The sequence below is a fragment of the Mesoplodon bidens genome (assembly GCF_964165515.1).
Source record: "Mesoplodon bidens genome assembly, chromosome: 8".
Classification (NCBI taxonomy): domain Eukaryota; kingdom Metazoa; phylum Chordata; class Mammalia; order Artiodactyla; family Ziphiidae; genus Mesoplodon; species Mesoplodon bidens.
Window position 1 is genome coordinate 93,835,662 of NC_138165.1, and position 21,647 is coordinate 93,857,308.

At 43.9% G+C, this 21,647-nt stretch overlaps 1 protein-coding gene and 2 pseudogenes across 3 annotated transcripts; all 3 read left to right on the forward strand.

Moving 5' to 3' along the window:
• Positions 1–1,146: 1,146 nt before the first annotated feature.
• On the forward strand, positions 1,147–2,716 carry LOC308621389 (non-selective voltage-gated ion channel VDAC1-like). Its single transcript, XM_081241842.1, has one exon. The coding sequence runs from the start codon at positions 1,148–1,150 to the stop codon at positions 1,997–1,999; it is 852 nt and encodes a 283-aa protein (XP_081097968.1). The 5' UTR covers position 1,147; the 3' UTR covers positions 2,000–2,716.
• Positions 2,717–18,560: 15,844 nt separating this feature from the next.
• LOC308621331 (potassium-transporting ATPase alpha chain 2-like) lies at positions 18,561–19,188 on the forward strand (annotated as a pseudogene). Its single transcript has one exon. The product of its transcript is annotated as a potassium-transporting ATPase alpha chain 2-like (transcript).
• Positions 19,189–19,299: 111 nt separating this feature from the next.
• On the forward strand, positions 19,300–20,954 carry LOC308621332 (potassium-transporting ATPase alpha chain 2-like; annotated as a pseudogene). The gene is made up of 2 exons: positions 19,300–19,321; positions 19,375–20,954. The product of its transcript is annotated as a potassium-transporting ATPase alpha chain 2-like (transcript).
• Positions 20,955–21,647: the final 693 nt, after the last annotated feature.

The following is a 21,647-nucleotide window of genomic DNA, read 5'->3' on the forward strand; positions in this document are numbered from 1 at the left end:
CCAGTTCAACAAACATCTGCTAAGGGCCTTCTCTTTGCCAGGCAGGATGTGAGGGTGCGTTAGGGGAGGGGAGAGTGTAGAATAGAAGACACGTTCCTTGTCCTAAAGGACTTCACAGCTGGACTGCAGATTGAATGACCTGAGACCACTTTTACTGATCCCATGTTGCACAAAGAACTCTGGAACCCAGAGTGGGGAATTTGGAGGATTTTTTACTCCTCAGTAGTTACAGAAATTTTAAGACACTAGTCAGTTCTCTACCAGCTGATGTTGATCAATATGTACCTTAAATTTCCCTGTTGTTGAAGAGGGATTAAGAATATCCTCACTCCTGCAGTAATTCATATAAATGCCTAGCTCTGAAGTTGATATCTTGTAAGTGCTTAATATGTCAGCTGTTATTATCATTATGATTCTTCACAGGGCTGTGGTGAGGATAAAATCATAGCATCACATAATCTCAGGGTCGGAAGGAATCTTCCAACTGGAGATAAGCAGTTAATTATCAGAATTGCCTGGAAATATTGTTTAAAAATACCAGGCCCCAAGGATTCCCTTCTTTTGTCCCCTGGTGAGACCTGTATTTGGAACAAAAATCTCTGGATATTCTGTGACCAACCAAGTTTACAGATCACCAACTTCTGGCACAACTGAAGAGAAGTGGAGATGGGAAGATGCCTAAATTGTCTTAGAAATGCTGTTATTGTACAAGTGTAATTGGTTTAATCAGATAACGTGGTTATATTGGTAAATACTTCCAAGAGAAATAGCTAGCACTGGACAAAGCTAGGGAAGGAAAAGGTATGAGTTAGGAAGGGGCTGGAAAAGGAGGCGGTTGGGTGCCAGAGACACATTTCAACAATTTCACAATTACTTAAGACCCAAACCCAATTTACATCAAGCTAGTGATGGAGGAAACCAACAGGTCTGTTAGCCAGTTCAAATTTCAATATGAAAAAAAAAAAAAAAAATCAGAGCCAAAAACAAAGTGAGTGCAAGATAAGTCAAGCTGAGCCCACACCATGGCTGTGAGTCCATTCTTCCTGGAGGATTCACAACGCATGGAGCATGATTCCTAGATGTCTGGTCATTAGGACAGAAAACAGCGTTTGCCAAGGTGTGCAACCTGCAAAGAGGGGTGCAGAAGATGGCTGTGCCTCCCACGTATGCTGATCTTGGCAAATCTGCCAGGGATGTCTTCACCAAGGGCTATGGGTTTGGCTTAATACAACTTGATTCGAAAACAAAATCTGAGAATGGACTGGAATTTACAAGCTCAGGTTCAGCCAACACCGAGACCACCAAAGTGACGGGCAGTCTGGAAACCAAGTACAGATGGACCGAATATGGTCTGACGTTTACGGAGAAATGGAACACTGACAACACACTAGGCACGGAGATTACTGTGGAAGATCAGCTTGCACGTGGCCTGAAGCTGACCTTCGATTCATCCTTCTCACCAAACACTGGGAAAAAGAATGCTAAAATCAAGACAGGGTACAAGCGGGAAGATATCAACCTGGGCTGTGACGTGGGTTTCGACATTGCCGGGCCTTCCATCCGGGGTGCTCTGGTGCTGGGTTACGAGGGCTGGCTGGCTGGCTACCAGATGAATTTTGAGACTGCAAAGTCTCGAGTGACCCAGAGCAACTTTGCAGTTGGCTACAAGACTGATGAGTTCCAGCTTCACACTGATGTAAATGATGGGACAGAGTCTGGCGGCTCCATTTATCAGAAGGTGAACAAGAAGTTGGAGACTGCTGTTAATCTGGCCTGGACAGCGGGAAACAGTAACGCTCGCTTCGGAATAGCAGCCAAGTACCAGATCGACCCTGACGCCTGCTTCTCGGCCAAAGTGAACAACTCCAGCCCGATAGGGTTAGGATATACTCAGACCCTAAAGCCAGGTATCAAACTGACACGGTCAGCTCTGCTGGATGGCAGGAATGTCAGCGCTGGTGGCCCCAAGCTTGGTCTAGGACTGGAGTTTCAAGCATAAATGGATACTGTACAATCGTTTAATTTGAAACCAGTTTGCAGCATAGCTACCTTCAGAATTTAGTGTACCTTTTAATGTTGTATGTCTGGGATGCAAGTATTGCTAAATATCATGTTTGACTTCCAGGTTAAAGATGATTCAGCTTTAGGGTGTTACCCTTTCAGAGGTAAAGAAGAAACCCAATTTCAGAAAAGGTCCTTTCAGCTGTAGACTTGAGGGGGAGCTTGCTGGCCCCTCTAGAGATGTCAGGTTTCTTTTTTACCTAGAAATGGCTGCAAGTGGAAGTTGATAATTTGCAGGCACTTTGTAAATTCGTATTGAGTAAAGGAATGAAATTGTGACTTCCTGAGAATTGAACTTTGGTTTCCTACCCGGATTGAGGAGAGGCTGTTTGATGGCGTATACAAAGTCATCTGAAAGGGACTTTTTTAGGCAGGGACTTTTTCCACCCCAATCCATCACCTCTTTTACACCAAAAGTAGTCTGCAGGGCGTGGTAGCTGTTTCTTTTGTGCCATTTTGGGGTGGAGAAGGTGGATGTGATGAAGCCAATAATTCAGGACTTAACTGTGTTTTTTCTCATGTTGTGCCCTTGCACCAGAGTATGAAATAGCTTCTAAGAGCTCCAGCTGCAAGCTGGGAAGAGTCTCTGTGACTGTAATCACATGGTGACAACACTCGGAATCTAAATTGAACTTCTGTTGTATTCTCGCCGCTCAGTTTATTTTTTAGTTTAATGGGTACATTTTAGAGTCTTCCGTTTTGTGTGGAATTAGTTCCTCCCCCTTCAAATGCTGTAGTTAACATCACTTAAAATAAAACTTGAATAAAATATTGAAACCTTAAAAAAAAAAAAAAAGGTAAGTCAAGCTGATAGGGCAAACCCCGAGAAAAAATGATTTTAAGAAGAGTAGCAAATTTCAAATTCTGACTGAAGCATGGCAAGCCAGCAGGACTGCTGGGAGTCAGGGCAATTCCAATGTTGGGAAAACCTGCAGATGGCAAGCCAAAGAAAACTGACTTCGAGATTGCTAATGGAACAAAGCAGGGAGGGGTTGGGGCTGGTTTTGTCTGCAGTGAAATTTTCCATGGGTCGCACAGATTTCTCCTTCCTTTTCTGAGTTTCAGGGTGGCTGAGCAGATGGCTGGAGCACTGAAGGAGAGCAAGTAAAGAAGGGTCTGGCTGACAAAAGCAAAGTGGTGTGAAAGTCTCTAGGTCAAGACTGAGACCAGGAGCCAGAACGACTCCACCCCAAAATCTCCAGAGGACATTCCACAAGCACACAGCCTCATGGTGTAGGAAGAGAAGTCCAGGGCTGGAAGGCAGGAGGCCTTGCTTCAGCCGCTGGCAACCAGTGACCTTGGGCAAAGCCAGTTCCATTCCCTCAGCCTCCACTTTCACAGCATGTCTGGCCACGTGTCATTAGACCCTATAGTCATGACCTAGAAGTTCCCTTAAGTGCTAGATGGCATTTTATGGCTCCCCAGGTCATACTGAGAGATCAGGGGGCCCACTGGGGTCACTAAAAAATGCTTTGTCCACAAAGCTTCACCCACTTTTCCTCACATCCAGCTGTGCCTCTCAGAATGGCTGGCTGAGCCCACGGTGGGAGCTGGGGAGGGACAGTGGGGCCTCCCCAGGTCTTCCCCCGGCAGCAAGCCTTCTCTATGTCTGAGTACCAGAGGACCTTGGAAACACTGGTGCAGTCTCTGCTAACATTTCCCCTCCTCCAACCCCACCCCCAGTCCCCAGCGTCACCTCCTCATCTGGCCTGGGGAAATGAAGACTTATCCACCAGGGGCACTTCCGCTCTGGAAAAGTCAAAGAAAGCACTGCCCTGCGTGTCCAGAAAGCCAGTAACATAATGTGTATTTCATCTGACAGTCTGAAAATGCTTAGGCAGGTACTAGAACGGCAGATCCACAGTTAAGGGAAACTAGAGTATTTGGGAGATAACTCCCAATCCTATTCTTTTAGGATTCACATTAAGAACGAGAGTTATCTTTAAGAGACAAAACTTGGAACTGCTGTTCTCTCTCTTTCTCTTACACACACACACACACACACACACACACACATTGTTGACACCATGCCTCACCACAGCCACAAAGTCCAACAAGACTCCCCCACCACCCAGTAAGGCTGAGGAAGAAGTTGATTTTGTTCTTTTGAGCATTTTCTCTGCCTTGATTTAATGGCTTCATGGTGAGGTGACATACATCTTAAAAAGTCCAATTACTGACTAGGCTGCCCGGGGGAGTTCCTAAACCCTATCAGCTTTATGAAAACTGGCAGGACCAACTTGCTCAGTCAAAATCTCTGGAAATGGTGATGCCTCTTCATTCTCCCTTCCCATAAAAATCATGCCACCATTTTGGAGGCCTGGAGTTGAAGATCAAATGAAACATAATAATAGTAACCGTGATCGTGATGTTACGGATGATTCATTTAACCCAGCGTTTCAGAAGAAACACTCTCTGGACCCCCTTTCACCCTTGAAAATGTTCCTGTATTTCCCTGGCTCAAGCCCACTGTCATAGTTGGGTGGGACACAAGACAGAGCAGTTCCATACTTTGAGCCTCAGGGCCCTCTATTGGCAGGTCACCAATTTGACTCAACTTAAGAGAGACCTGAGGTCGTATCTATCCCTGTTTTCAGCACCTGGCTCAATGTAGGCAGGCAATTGTTTGTGGAACCGATTTTCAAGTTCAAGTTGAAGGCCAATTTTTTGGACACATCAGTGCAATATAATTTCAGAAGACATTAAGACATAGACAAATTTAACCTGTATGGAATAGACACAAAGGCAACCAAACCAAGAATAGATTTCTAGAAGAGTCACCTTTTGTCCCTCTCTTAAGAACAGCGTTACAGTATTTTTCCTTGTTTTTAATTTGAATATGCTGACTATCATAAAAGCCCACTTTCTCCTTTTGAGGGAAGGGAGGGGGTTTCCTAGTAAACAGAGAATAACCCAACAAAACCTATAACATGAAATAATTCATAACCTAGAAAGACACAGAATTCCTCAGACTATATTGCCTATAACTTGAAAAATATCTATAGGTTCAATCTTCTAAAATTACTTCTTTTCCCATGTTTTGAGAGATAAATCCCCCAAATGCATTTTTATAGTCACAACCATGTCCAACATGTTCCTGAGGTCTCAAAACCTCAAATCTAATATTGTTGGTAGTGAACCCAAAGGTTCTTCTTCCTCTACCATGAGAAGGTCTACACAGATCAGTTCCACCAAATAAGCATTCTTACCCAGGAAGGACAGGATTCACTGTACACCAACAGTGAGCATTGAATATTTTAAACATTTGCCATTTTTTCAGACAAGAATTCAACCAGCTAATTTCATACCACACCCAGTCTTCTTCATGCAATAACAGCCAAATGGTATATAGGCATCTAAATTGTTGGAGCTTGGTACAAGATACCCCACCCAATGGAGATTGTGTGTGTGTGTGTGTGTGTGTGTGTGTGTGTGTGTGTGTAATGGTGAAGACAGAGAGGGGAATTTTTGCCATCCTAGACTTTCTGGAAATGCCGTGATTTGTTTTGTCCTCATCTTAAGTAAACTGAATTACAAGCTGGCAATACGTCAGTTCCTTGAAGAAGGAGGTGTACAAGGTACATTCCATCCCCAGATCAAATTAAACAATTTGCTCCAAAGAGATCCACTTTCACACACACTGAAACTCATCTGAACTTCCCTGCAGTAAGCAAGGACTTTGCTGGGCAGAGAAAGCCCTATTTTCCAAATACCCAGTCCCTCCTCTGAATCATGTTCATTTTCCCCTGAATATTTTGCCCATTCTTACAGTTGAGGGATTATTAAACTAATATTTTCTCCTGCTTCTTTTTTCCCCTCACTCTACTTCTTTTCTAAACCACAAAGGAGAAATTTATTCTCAGAGTTCAGAGAAACTAGGCAATCTGAGGAAAGATCTTCTGACTTTGAAAAGTATGCCAAGCCCAGGAGAGTTCTAGAGAATTTTCACCACCGTTCAATTCACATGTGGCTAGAGCTGATTGCTCCAGTTGGCTTCACTTGCCTTCACTCTGGGTTTCCCACATTTGAGCTACTATTGGAGTGTAGGAGACCTCTCCCAGCCTTTTTGAAAACCAGTTCTGAGAGCTGGGTGACTTATAGGACAGCTTTAGACAGCTGTACCAGGACATGAAAGCTCCCTTGGCCATGTGTGATTGGCTTCACCATTTTAGTCCTTTTGACGGTTTTTAAATCCATGTTCAAACATCTTTCCAACCTACCAGTTTCTAAAGTTGTAAATTTCAGCATTAAAGATTCAATTATATTCAACAAATCATGTACATACAATTTGATTCCTTAGCATCAGAGAACTTCTCTGTTGGACTATGAACAGTCTGAAGATTGAAAGCATGGCTTTTATCTCTGTATCACCAGAGCTTAGCCCAGTGACTGGTACATAGTAGGTGTTTATTAAAGACAGTTTAGCGAAAGAATAAAGCAATGAGTGAAGGCTCAACATAGACCCAGCACTATCTAGGCAGACCCTGTAGAAGGAAGTAGAAAGGAAGAGAGAAAGGAAGAAAAAGAAGGAAAAAGGGAAAAAAGGAAAGGAAAGACGTAGCAGCAAAATATACAACACTGGTTCTCCAGAAATATAAGATTGTCCTGCATGAAATAATTGGGGAACAATGAAATTCAGCATATGTAGTTCCCTGAGCTGAAAGATAAATAAATCAAATGAGACAGTGAAACTGAGTTTCTGCAGGCGTGTGTGTGTGTGTGTGTGTGTGTGTGTGTGTGTTTTAGGGGAGGGATGGCTTGGGGAAGGAAGGTAAAGACCACATAGGCTACTGACAAAGAGTTGCTGATCTGATTTTGCCAGGTCAGCTATATCTATTCATCACACTCAGTTAATTGCTATAGTCTGGACTCCTTTTTGCCTGAGTAAACAAAACCTAAAAGATTTTTAAAGTTTATACCTTTGTTTTCTTAGCTCTTCTGAATGTACTGTCAGCCAAAGGCATTGGCCGCACCCCTCTCTTTCAACACTCCCCAGGGCTTTGCTCTGTTTATCAAGCAAATAACTGGTGTGCAGCAAAGACTGTCTCCAGCTCTGGGGAAGCTGTTCTGTTGACTTGCTAACCTGTTTGAGGAACTGACAAAATCAATCTTCTCTGTAGGAATCCACAGAGGTGATGGAAGCTCCTCAAGTCTCCCTCACTCTTTGTCTCTTTGAATGGATTAATCCAGCCCCTTTCCAGGTGAAGGACACAACTGATGAGTCTCCCTTCCCCATTTCTTTTTTGGCCTCCTCACTGTCATTGCTTTGTCAATTTAATTGTCAATTTAATTCCATCCCTAGATCCTGAAAATTTTGCTGTGTGTTCACGGAAAACCCATCTATTTGACTTGCATTTCTTACACAAATGTGGGGTGTAAGGGCATTTCACTTAAACATCTAGAAACCCATCAAATGTCACAAGTGCAGACACACACACACATACAAACAACCTGAAAAATCCCATTCTTAACAGAATTCTGAAGCCCTGCTTCTCCCCAAGAAACCCTTACACACTACACAGGGTTTCTGCCTCTTATGCCCTAGAAATCAGTTTGAAAGAAACTGCTTTGAAAATTGAGCAAACCAAGAAGATGCTGGTAAGGAGGAAGGTCCCCTTGTACCATAGACTAAAAGAGAATGTGTGTTCCAATGAAAGGCCAACATAGTTTGTCATTGTCTAGATTGATTATGACATTCCAGTAACACAAATATATCTTTGAGTTCTGCACAATGTATATATAAATCTTACACATTTGTTCAACATTTACTGCCATTATTTATAATGGCCTGAGAGTACTGAAGATTTTAAGACCATGCTATCTGTTTTACATCAGAAACTTCTGGAAGATAAGGACCCAACTCTGAGCAATGTCTTCAGACACAGAGGTTTGTAACCCCAATCACACATCAGATTCATCAGGAAAGCTTTTGTTTTAATATTGACTGCCAGCCCACTCCCAAATTTCTGAATTGGGAGGTCTGGGAGGGGGAGGTCTTAGGATCTTTGCTTTTAACCACACCCCTCAGTAATCTTCAGCACCCAACCCAGCCTTGGTGCAGGGAGTGGAGTCAGGACTCACAAGCCAGCTAACGCAGCTGGGGTTGTTATGAGGGTCTCCTACATGGCAAAACACCTGCCAGCCTCCAGATCTCTCTGAAAGCAGTATCCCCCACAGCATTTATGAGAACTAGGTGAGGAAAACCCCACATTCCCAGGGAGTGGAAAAGATCTCAAAGAAGGCATTTCCTGAATCCAAAAGATATTCATGGTAGAGATCAGCGCACCTTCTCCTTCCAGCAATGTCAACCCCTTCTCCCACCTACCCTTCCCCCCACTGTCTTTCCACCTGTGGGCTTCCTGTGGACACTAGGGGGGAAATGCAATCCTGAAAGGTTGTTCAGGATTGCTCCAACGACCCACCCAGTTTCCAAAATTACCCCTGCTGATGTTTGCTCCTATCCAATATCTACTCAAGCTCTAGCTTCTCACCTCTTCTTTATCCCCAAAAGAAATGTTGCTCCAGCTAGAGCCATATGCAGTGAGGACAATCTTGAGCTGTACACAAGTCTCTTCCCTTATTTCATTCTATGTTATAAAACCCAGGGGAACCCTGGAGGCTAAAACCACTCATCCCCCACCCTCTATATCACCCTTCTCCTGGACACTGAAAGAGAATAGACACGATGGGCTCTGAAAATCCTTCTAATTCTCACTTCTTTATCCTCTACTCTGGCGACATTAGTCTCTCTTTTGCTGCCTTGGTTTTTTTCTGCAGTTTTCCCTTTTTAGGCTGTGCAGACCCCCAGCAAATCCTAAAATGCTATCCTTTAGCAAAGCAGAAAGACCTCAGTCATGATGCTAAACCGACCTCATGCTGGGCTTTCAGACCCTTTCCTCTTTGAAACTCTTCCAGAATCTATCACTCCAAGGACATGAACTCTTGTCTCTAAGTTCTTTACAGCCATGGTCTCATTAGCATCTACAAGAAGATCACTTACTGCCCTTCCCCACGACCTGCAGCTACATTTGTCTGCAGCCCTAAATAGTACTGACTTCTCCTTCTCCTTCGCCCACCCACCATTCCTCATCCCTCAGCCCTGGGTCAGCCAGTGGTAAGTCAAGGTCAAGTACGAAACAAATTTACAGTCCCCCCCCTCCTGCCCCAGGTCTCTCTTAGTGCTAATTTTTTCCAGCTTTCTCCCTATTGTTAGCATATTTGTATTTGGGATTCCTGTCTCACAGATGTATTTGTTTGTCCAGTTCCGGGCTGGACTTTGTTAAGTTCCTGTCTCTTCCCACTAAGGAAGGATCTTTAAATTTGGAAAGATCTGTCCTGGAATCTTTGCTGCTGTCCACCAACACCTCCTGTTCCGGAATCCATACATGGCTTGGAAAGGAGGTTGGAGAGAGGTGAAGCTCTGCTCTCCAGTGGTTCAGTCTGCAAGTAACCAGCCAGTCCCCTCCATCACACACACCAATATTGGTGACCAACGTTGCAGCTGCTACGATCACTCCTCCTGGCCTCTGGCCATTTCTCCGGCAGGGAACTGGCTTCAGTGCCTCCCAAAATAATCTGTCCACATTGTGAATTGAAATTTACAAGGAGTCCTATCACATTTTCCCTAAAATACCAAATCTATAACATCTACAGAACTCCTTTCATCCTATTATTGAGTAATTCTGCAAATGGAAAAAGAATAATAGAAAAGAAAACCAACCCATCCTCCACCCACCCACTGAGGTTTTGAAGTTTACTCTTCAGTTTGTCTGCAGGACTGGCCTACTGGCCTCCCTACAGAGGCCTTTGCACTTTCCCCTTTGTGATCCCAGTTCTGTTTTCCATGGTGCTCTGGTACATATAGCAGAGATCATGTTTGATTAGAGCTCCAAACATTCACCATGCTCTTGAAAATTTATGACACCTCCAGGTTTCCATACTCCCCACCAGCTAGGGTCTTGGTGCCTAATGTATTTATCCATTAGGTATTCACTGAAATGTGGCACTCAAGGCGTGGCCTGAGGGTCTGGGACGGGGGGGGGGGTGCTCTGAAAAGGTGGCTGCAAATTGCACTGACTCCTGAGCTCTCCCTTGTGACATCTGTGGGGTTCCAAGTTCTTTTGTACTAAGCTAAATATGAATCCTTTTAGCTAAGAAAATAAAATCCTGCCATACAGCAGTTTTAGAGGTAAGAAAGCACAATGAATCCAGTCTCTACCATTTCACAAATTCTGAAATTTGGGGAATTTCTGTTCTCTAGAATGTCAGTGGACCACGCTGACAAATGGATTGTTCTCTGCCATCTGGGTAGTTGGCATCCTGGGGACATACTTGGTATCTGCTTCTACTGTCTTGACAAGTACTGAAACTATGCAGATCAAATCCTATTATAGCATCCTCCAAGGCCTGTCCATATATATATATCATGTTGAATTTTGCTGCATTAAAGGCTTTATGAAAGAGGCCAACTGCTTTGAATTCTTGCTGCTGCCCAGAGAGTTTCTAGGAGTCCAGGGAGGGCCCCCTGAGAAGCTAGACTCCTGGTGGGCTTACCCTCATGTGCAGACCTACGAGGCCTTCAGAGGAGCAGCACATGCCAGCCACATTTTCCAGCCCACGAGAGAGACAGAGAGATGGAGAAACAGACAGAGAGGTTAAACCCAAGGCATTCAGACCCTGGGCTCAATCGTCACACCCCAGTTACCTGGAGCAGAGTTTAACAGGCTATTCCCTGACCCAGAATGTGTCCCAAGTATTCTGGTCTAAATTCCATGGGCTACCTAATTTTCTTATGCTTAACTAGAAATCCCAAACTCATCCCAAGCTGGTACTCTAGATTCTGGGCCTGTGTGAGGCCTGGTGACTGGTGTGCACCTCTCGTCTGGAGTGACCCTCACCTTTCCAGTTTGGATCCTAGATCTTGCCTGTCTCTTCCAACTTGACAGGTTTCCACCTTGCCCTCAGGACTCAAGGCGCCCATGTAAATCCAGACTGTCCAGGGCTCCCAGGCCTGAGGCTGCCTCAGTTCAGTGACCTAGAACTGGCTATTTTTGATGAAGGCCTTAAGTTGTGTCATACCTTTCCTGTATTCCAGCCCAAACTGTTGTTTTTAGAAGCTCTGTGACAAAGAATACACAGCTGGAGAAAAGTATCTCCTTTCTTCATGTTTTATAATTTCCAAATTAAAAATTGCAAGTCACAGTTCCAATGAGGTATCTTGGCCTCTTGACAGGGACACACACACGGACACACACACATACACACACACACACACACATTGTCCATTGTGAGATGCAGTAGAAAAAATGCAAATGTTTCTAGATGTCTAGAAACCTGGGTTCCACTACTGGCAGTACCTTGCTGGTTGAACTTGGGAAAATGACTTCACCTCTCTGGGCCCAGGCATTCTCTTTCAACTTTAATATAGGAGCCTGTGAAATCCAAGAAGTTATAGCCTTGCCAACCTGACCACACATTTAGCCTAAAAGCATGATCATGATTTGCATAAAATCACTCTTATAGTCCCTGTAATAGTGAATTTGTGTGTCAACTTGAAGGGCATGGGTTGTTGGTTTTTTGTTTTGTTTTGTTTTGGACAGGTTTTATTCATTGAATGCAGCTTTACACAGTATTTCTTATGTGCCAGACCCCGCTCGAAGTGCCTTAGAAATATCCGACTCATTAACTCCTTATAACAATTGAAGGGTGCTTTTAGATGAGATTAACATTTAAATCAGACTTTGAGTAAGCAGATTGCCCTCCATAATATAAGTGGGTCACATCCAATCAGTTGAAGGCCTGCATAGAACAAAAAGAGCTGCCTCCGCGAGTAAGAGGGAATTCTTCAGCAGACTGCCTTCAGAATTCATCTGCACCATCAGTTCTTCCTGGGTCTCCAGCCTGCAAGCCCACACTGCAGATTTTGGACTTGCCAGCCTCCATAATTGCCTGAGCCAATTCCTTACAAAGATCTCTTTCTATATAGACACATCTTATTTGTTCTGTTTCTCTGTAGAAAGCTGACAAACACAGTCCCCAGGGACTGAGCATCTGCCATGTACTTAGCCCCATGGCAGTCACTGAGACAAATTGTTCTGCCACCAATAAGCACAGCACCTAGTTGGAAAGACAAGACTAACTTGGATAAAATAATTCATAGCAACATACACAAGTGGCAAAGGGTATGGGCTATTTCCTGGTGCTAGGGTTCAGAGGAGGGTTCAGAGGGAAAGTCAAGAAGGAGATGGCACTTAGTCTCTAGGGCAGTTGGAATTTCCCAAGGGAAAGAGAAAAGAACGTGCGGCTCAAAGATGACGACTTACTTGGTATGTCTCCTCCCCCTGGCTCTCCCATCTCCATGAATGCCATCACCACCCACACAGATGCCCAAGTAAAATGGGCCTCATCCTTATCTCCACCAAAGCCTCACTAAGCACTCCAGCACTCCACTTTCCCTTGTAGTCAATCACCTATCTTTAGACCCTGCTCCTAAATATTAATGAACCATTCCTATGCTCTCCATAACCAAAGCCACCTTCCTAGCCCAGGCTGCCATCTTTGCTCTCCTGGGCGACCAATATACCCTTATATGTTTACCCTTTCTTTAGTCTTGCTCCTCCAATCCCTTGCTTCCCACAAAGCAGAGTGATCCTTCAAAAGTGAACATCAACTCATGCCTCTCTCTACTTATAACTCTTCAGTAGCTCTCCATTTCCTACAGAATAAAATCCAAATCTAGTATAGCTTCACCATGCTGTGCTCTAGGCACTGCTGTATCTCCATCCTCATCTCTTGCTGCTAGCCCTCTTGTACCTACTAAACTTCCACGTCCTCAGAAGTGCCATCATTTTTCCCACCTCAAGGCCTTTGCACATGCTATCCCTTCTGCCAGAACTCTTTCCCTCTTTCTTTTGGTTAATTTCTACTTTCTTTGGGTCTCAGGGCTTCTATTTTCTGGGAGGAAGCCTCCTCTAACTTCTGCAGGCTTGTCCAGCAGCCCCCTGTCCTCCCTCTCTCAAAGCACTTATCACAAGTGCTACTGACAAATTTTCTGTCTTCCCAACTAGACCTTAAGATTTAAGAGTCTGTGTCCAACTCACATCCCCAGAAATTACCAAAGTACTGAAGTGTGCATGATAGACTTAAATATTCTAATTATAATAGGTTGGTCCTGTACCCTGAAAATACAGCAGTGAACAAGACAGGCTTGCCCTCATAGAGCTCACACTCTGAAGACAACAAACAAGTGAATAATGCATAAATGCAATTAGAGTTGGGAAGAGAGTCAGAAAAGAAAGAACTAGAGGGCTGTCCTAGAGCATACTGGGGGAGGTAGAGCTGAACACCTACTTTAGACATTGAGTGGTCAGGGAAGGCTTCTTTGAGAAGCTGACCTTGAGCAGGGACTTGAAGAATAAAAAAGAGCCAGTCATGCAAACACCAGGGCAGTGGAGTGTGTAGGCAGGAAAAATCCTGGTATATTCTAGAGATGTCAGAAAGTTAAGATGGCTGAGCAAAGAGGGCAAATAACATATTCTTCATAGTATCAAGCTTACTGCACCAGAAACTTAGACCACAGCCACTTTGTCACCTGCAAGATGAGTCACTTTGGAGGAGTGGTTTCATTCCCTCCAGGGGGAATGGCATTTGGTAATAGAGGAGCCCTTACAGCAATGCCTTTTCTACAAAACTTTTCAAAGTCCTAAGTTCCTGCCTTTCAAGCCCAAATTCCATTTCAGTGAGGTGAACCTGTTCTTATTAAAAATGTTCCATAAGCTAAAATTAATTAACAATCAACAAGGGAAAAGGAATGAGATTATTCATGGTCCTTTTTTGCCTGGATGGGGAAAGGCTGGGATGGGGAGAAGACAGAACTTCTAGTGTCCTTCTAGTCATCAAATTAGGATGTGTCTCTTTGTGAAGATAGGCCCTGAAGGTATACTTGGGATGAACATGTCTCTTTCCAAAGATTAAATTTAGGGACCTCCTATAAAGTCATGGCATCCCCAGCCACGCCCACTGTATTCCAAGGTCAACTTTATACCTATGTACCAGATCTGGAATGTGCCTTGTCATTTGCTCCTGGTTTGGCTCCACTCTTTCCCTGCCCTAGGGCAATACCCACGATACATAAACTGTGAGTAACTATGGATAGCAGCAAGGATGCTGGATTCAAGGACTGCTTACATGTCCTTCTAGACAACCTGTCCTCTTGTTCCACCACCGGAATCAGAACTCCCTCCCTCTATTCCCCTCTTCCTCCAGCCCTCAGAGACAGTCCACATTTCTAGCTTAGGCAATGCATTCTTGCTGCCCTGACACATACCACCAGAGTGGGCCAAGCAAGCTATTGAGAGAGACAAGCTACCCACCCAACACTTGGCTTTGGCTGAGGGCATCAAGCCAGGCTATGTTGTCATAGTAACTAAGGTCCCTTGATAAGCCACATCAGCTTAATTCTTAAAATTGATCATGGCATTGTTGATGAAGTTGATGAGGGTTACATCAGACTGTATCCCTCCAGAGCCCAGATTGAATGACTTTTAATTAGAACAAATCTGATGTTTAACTCTCTCTTCCCTGTGGAGGCAGCTGCTAGATCCAAATCTGGAACGGGTTCAGTGGGCACAAGTTTGTTGGTTACAGGATACATCATAACATAATGAGAACTCCCCCATATGGAAAGGTCTCTAAGGAAGTTTTGGGGTTCAATTCCATCACTGCTAAATCACCACTGATTCTGAATTATTTTGAACCAATGTTCAATATCAATGCCTTCCATGAATAGGATTCATTTATTCATTCAAAAGTGTACTTAGGGTTGTCTTTTGGTCTTGTTTATGGTTTCCTTTGCTGTGCAAAAGCTTTTAAGTTTCATTAGGTCCCACTTCTTTATTTTTGTTTTTATGTCCATTTCTCTAGGATGTGGGTCAAAAAGGATCTTGCTGTGGGGCTTCCCTGGTGGCGCAGTGGTTGAGACTCCGCCTGCCGATGAAGGGGACATGGGTTTGTGCCCCGGTCCGGGAAGATCCCACATGCCGCGGAGCGGCTGGGCCCGTGAGCCATGGCCGCTGAGCCTGCATGTCCGGAGCTTGTGCTCCGCAATGGGAGAGACCACAACAGTGAGAGGCCCGCATACCGCAAAAAAAAAAAAAAAAAAAAAAAGGATCTTGCTGTGATTTATGTCATAGAGTGGTCTGCCTATGTTTTCCTCTAAGAGTTTCATAGTTTCTGGCCTTACATTTAGGGCTTTAATCCATTTTGAGCTTATTTTTGTGTATGGTGTTAGGGAGTGTTCTAATCTCATACTTTTACATGTAGCTGTCTAGTTTTCACAGCACCACTTATTGAAGAGGCTGTCTTTTCTCCAGTGTATATTCTTGCCTCCTTTATCAAAGATAAGGTGACCATATGTTCGTGGGTTTATCTCTGGGCTTTCTATCCTGTTCCATTGATCTATACTTCTGTTTTTGTGCCAGTACCATATTGTCCTGATTACTGTAGCCCCCAGAATGAGAGAAAATATTTCCAAATGAAGCAACTGACAAAATATTAATCTCCAAAATTTACAATCAGCTCATGCAGCTCAATAACAAAAAAACAAACAACCCAATCCAAAAATGGGCAGAAGACCTAAATAGACATTTCTCCAAAGAAGATATACAGACTGCCAACAAACACATGAAAGAATGCTCAACATCATTAATCATTAGAGAAATGCAAATCAAAACTACAATGAAATATCATCTCACACCAGTCAGAATGGCCATCATCAAAAAATCTAGAAACAATAAGTGTTGGAGAGGGTGTGGAGAAAAGGGAACACTCTTGCACTGCTGGTGGGAATGTAAATTGATACAGCCACTATGGAGAACAGTATAGAGGTTCCTTAAAAAACTACAAATAGAACTACCATACGACCCAGCAATCCCACTACTGGGCATATACCCTGAGAAAACCATAATTCAGAAAGAGTCATGGGGCTTCCCTGGTGGCACAGTGGTTGAGAGTCCGCCTGCCGATGCAGGGGACACGGGTTCGTGCCCCGGTCCGGGAAGATCCCACATGCTGCAGAGCGGCTAGGCCCGTGAGCCATCTGCGCTGAGCCTGTGCATCCAGAGCCTGTGCTCCGCAATGGGAGAGGCCACAACAGTGAGGCCCGCATACAGCAAAAAAAAAAAAAAAAAAAAAAGAGTCATGTACCAAAATGTTCATTGCAGCTCTATTTACAATAGACAGGAGATGGAAACAACCTAAGTGTCCATCATCGGATGAATGGATAAAGACGATGTGGCACATATATACAGTGGAATATTACTCAGCCATAAAAGGAAACAAAACTGAGTGATTTGTAGAGAGGTGGATGGACCTAGAGTCTGTCATACAGAGTGAAGTAAGTCAGAAAGAGAAAGACAAATACCGTATGCTAACACATATATATGGAATCTAAGAAAAAGAAAAAAAAAAACGGTCATGAAGAACCTAGGGGTAAGATGGGAATAAAGACAAAGACCTACTAGAGAATGGACTTGAGGATATGGGGAGGGGGAAGGGTAAGCTGTGACAAAGTGAGAGTGGCATGGACATATATACACTACCAAACGTAAAATAGATAGCTAGTGGGAAGTAGCCACATAGCACAGGGAGATCAGCTCGGTGCTTTGTGACCACATAGAGGGGTGAGATAGGGAGGGTGGGAGGGAGGGAGATGCAAGAGGGAAGAGATATGGGGACATATGTGTATGTATAACTGATTCAGTTTGTTATAAAGCAGAAACTAACACACCATTGTAAAGCAATTATACTCCAATAAAGATGTTACCAAAAAAAAAGTGTATTTAGCATCTCCTGTGTGTTCTAGGTGTGCAGGATAATGAGATGAAGGGAACATGTTCCCTTCCTTCAAAGAGCTCCATAAAGGGTGATGCATATATTTGTTTCTCTTGAGAAGGTGGCTAAAAGACCACCATATGAAGCTTCCAAAGTCAATAACTACCAAAAATGTCATCATGAGCTAGAATGAGCACTCTATCTGCAGGGACAAAGATGATGATGTTAGTGGTCAACCATCTCTGGATTAGTAAGTTATGGTAAATTAGACAAATGTTTTTCCTCCTCCACAACTTCTCATATGTCATAGGCAGTTAATAGTTGACAAATAGAATGAAATAGAGCTACAGAATCTACAGTCCCTACAAGACATTACTTTTTTATTATGATTATGTATTGTAATATTAATATTAATAACTAAATTTGAGTGCTTACTAAGTACCAGGAATAGTTCTAAGTGCTCTATGTGCATTATCTCATTTAATTCTAACAACCCCAAGAGGTAAATATTGCCTTTCCCCTATTTTCATCCTGACTTTACAGATGCAGAAACTGAGGCTCAGACTGACTTGTGTACCTCATTCCCTGCAAAGATTTCCAGAGGCTTCAGCTGAGAAATGCTGACCTGGTTCAAGCTCCTCTCTTTATGAAGCACATTCATCCAGGCTTTATCTCTTCTAGTCAGAGGCTAATATTACTTTGTCAAGAGATGGCCAAAACCCACAGGTCCCAAATTATGAGATCATTTAGTCATTCAACAAATATCTATTTTGAATCCCCATGTGTTGAGAATACAATGGTAAACAAACACAGGCTCTGCTCTCAGGAGGATTTCAACCTGGTAGAGTAGATTTTTAAATGAGCAGAAATAAGATAGAAAACTATGAGCAGGCACTGAACCCACTGGGCTTCAGCAGCACAGGGTCCAGTCTGAGACTGGCCCTTCAGGTCTCCCACCTCAAACTACTGCAGCTGGACCCCTGAGTTCCAGGCCCTTATTACAGCTCACACCCTGGAACTGTGCCCTTCTGTGACCAACTTCATTCCACAAGCACCCATGTCATCAGCATCATGGGCAAAACAACACCAAAAACTTACTCTGTGAAGCTCAGTGGAACTAAAGACATAGAGGAAACACCCAGTGGGGATGGCAAGGAGGAGTACCAGATCCTGAAGTACAACTGCTAGGAACTCATAAAGATTCGCTAGAAAGAAGAACCCAAGAAAGAATTCACCTAGATGATCAGAAATTGAGCAATAAGGAATTGGAAGAGAACTATGGTCCAAATGAGATACAATGCTGTCCAGCATGAGAGCTGAAGAGCTCTTGGTTCAGGACAGCCCCAGTACACTCAGGCCTTTCAAAGAAACATGAGGGATTGTCAAATTTCTCCGTAGATGGTATGGGGCTTCCCCATCCTTCTATGGACAGGAGCTGTCCTATGCTAGCTTGCATTTGGAATTCAGTACTCCAATGATAAGTGTGCATCCTTAGACAGTGTGTATTTGGGTTCTGTGCTTGCTCTGATTGGGGTGATATTTGCTTATTTCCAATAAGTGAAAAGCACCAACATCATGTTAAGATTCAGTAAATTATTCCTCTCCAAGTTTTTGTCATCTGGGATGCAAGAGACAGTATAATCCCTGAAGAGCAGCTAATGGTCCGGAACATGGAGGAGATTAAGGGTGGAGACCAAATTCCTAGGGAAATCAGGTGGCTGGCTTCTCAGTGAGCTAAAATAGATAATTTATCTCTCACTAGGAGGTCTGAGCCCCACTCCTGTTCCCGTGACTTTACTCATGGCAATCCCCTTGAAACAAAGAACACTGGCTTCTCTTCTACAACTTATTTTAAAGATGTGGCAACTGGCACAATCACCAACACAGGCAATGGCACCATCATTGGACAGATTGCCTCAATAGCTTCAGGAATTGGCAACAGGAAGGACAGCCATTGCCACTGAGATTGAGCACTTTGTTAGTATTGTGGCAGAAGTGGCCACTTCACCAGCATCCTTTTCTTTATTATCACAGTGCCCATGAAGTATGTCCTGGACTCCACCACCTTCCTCATTGGTGTCACTGTGGCCCATGCACCTGAGGACCTCCTGGTGAGGTCCTCACTGTCACTCCATTAATGACAGAAAAACAGGTGGCCAAGAACTGCCTGGAGATGAACCTGGAAGCAGTGAAGACCTCGGTTCCACCTCTATCATTTGCTCTGACAAGATCGACCCTCAGACTCACAACAGAACCCATGTGTGGTGTGACAATCAGATCTATGTGGCTGACACATGACGAACAGAAAAACCAACTCCTTGCCTGAAGCTCTGGAATCTGGGCCTCCTTATTCAAGATAATAACACTGTATAACCAAGTTGAGTTCAAACAAGGACACAAGAAACCATCATGGAGAAAATTGTGGTTGGAGGTCATTTTCAGAGGTCATTTGGGGGGATGTGATCAGGAAATGAGACTGCAAAGTGCCTGGAATCCCTTTTGATTCTACCGACAAATTTCAGCCCCCATACATGAGATGGATGACCCCAGTGACAGATGTTGCCTCACGATGATGAAGGGGCCCCTGAGAAGATCCTAGAGAAGTACAGCAGCATCATTATTGATGTCCTAGAGCAGCCTCGGGTCAAGGGCACAGCTAAGGCCTTCCACACCATGTACATGGAGCTAGGGGGTCTGGAGGAGCCACATTCTGGGTTTCTGTCACCTCTTTCTGCCAGCAATCAAGTTCCCAGAAGCCTACTCATTTGACAGATGTCATGACCTTTCCCACCTCCAGTTTCTGATTTGTGGGCTCTTGTCAAGGACTGATCCCCTTCGGTCCACTGTGCCTGAGGTATTTACCAAATACCAGAGTGCTGGGGTCAAGGTTGTTATGGTCACAAGTGATCATCCCTTCACAGCCAACACTATTGCCAGGTATCATTTCAGCCAACAGTGAGATAGATGGTGGAAGACATTGAAAAAGCCTCAACATTGCTATGGAGCAAGTACACAAATAGGGTAAAGCCACTGTGATGTCCAGTATGGAGCTGAAGGACATAAATCAAGAGCATCTTCGATGAGCTCTTAACCAAGTATTTGGAAATCATCTTTGCTCAGACATCCCTCCAGCAGAAGCCAATCACTGATGTGAGCTGTCAGAGACAGATGCACTTGTTCCTGTGAGAGAGGATGGGCTTAACGCTTCTCCAGCTCTAAAGAATGCAGATGTTGGGATTGCCATGAGGGTAGCAGTTTCTAATGGATCCAAAAATGCAGGCCACACAGTCTTACTGGATGACAGTGATGTCTTTGCATCTCTAACCACAGGGTAGAGGAAGGCCACCTAATCTTTGACAACCTAAAGAAGATTATTGCTTATACTCTGACCCAGAACATTGCCAAGCTTTGCATTTTTTTGATTTACACTATTGTCGGGCTTGCCCTGATCACTGGCATCATTACTATCTTGTTCATCAGTTTGGGCACAGACTTAACTCCCTTATTGCTCTATCCTATGGGAAAGCTGAAAGTGTCATTTTGAACCAGAAACCCCACCATAAGAAAATGGACAGATTGGTGAACAAGTCACTTGCCACATAGTCCTGCCAAAACACTGGCCTCATGCAAGCCCAGGAGCTTTCGTTGTCTATGTCACCATGTACGCACAGAGGAGATTTAGGCCCAGCACTCTCATTAACCTCTGGAGCAATGGAGGAATAACAGCATGAATGACGGGGACGATTGCTATGCCCAAGAATGGACAAGGTATCAGAGGAAATACCTAGAAGGTACAGGCTACACAGCTGCTCTCACTGGCATCATGAACTACCAAATAGCATATGATCATGAAGAAGACCTGGAGCAATTTCATCTTCCAACAAGGTCTTTCCAGAAATAAAGCCATCTGGCTAGGGATTGCCTCACAGCTTATCATAGCAGTACTTCTCTCCTATGGCACTGGAAGTGTCACAGCCCTAGATTTCACCAGGCTCCTGGCTCAGGATTGGTTTGTAGATATGCCACATCCATATCTTCTGCTTTGGGTGTATAATGATGTGTAAAAACTTTTCATCAGACTTTACTGTGGAACCTGTTGGGATAATATATCACTAACACCATCTTTTTGCCCAAGTGTCCCAACTTCACATTGGTGATGATCTTCAGTTCTCTTGTGTAATAATGACATCATCCAAATTTATACCAGAGAAAGACAAAAACTATATGAAAGGCACTCAATTGATGTTTTGTACTTTACAGCTGAGATTTGACTATTTATGTGTAAATTTTATCTCTATCTCCGGTTTTAGAATATGTAAGTTTCAAGGTGATGATGTAGAGAAGAAACACTTATTTGTATATACATAGATTTCCAAGATATTACATAATCTTGTGTAACCCAGGTATCAGCTGGGGTCTCCCTGCTTTTAAGCTCTAGGTAGGATTTCTCATACCTCTATTCTACATCCTGTTGAAGATCAATGCCTTTCTCAAGATGTCTGTGAGTTCCTGGGGAAACTGGCCACTTTGCTCAAAAATCCAGCTCAAGGTTTGCAGGAAATGGAGAAGGGGGCAAGATTACATCATGAGAACATGGACATGCCCCACTTTGACTCTCAGATGTTGCCACAGCATGCTTTCCCTGCCATGTCACCCCTCACCTCCAACTCTCAGCATCTCACTGGTCCATCCATTTTGGCCTCACCTCTTCTCCTCCCTCCCAGATGGTCCTTCACCCCTACTACTGGAATGCCAGT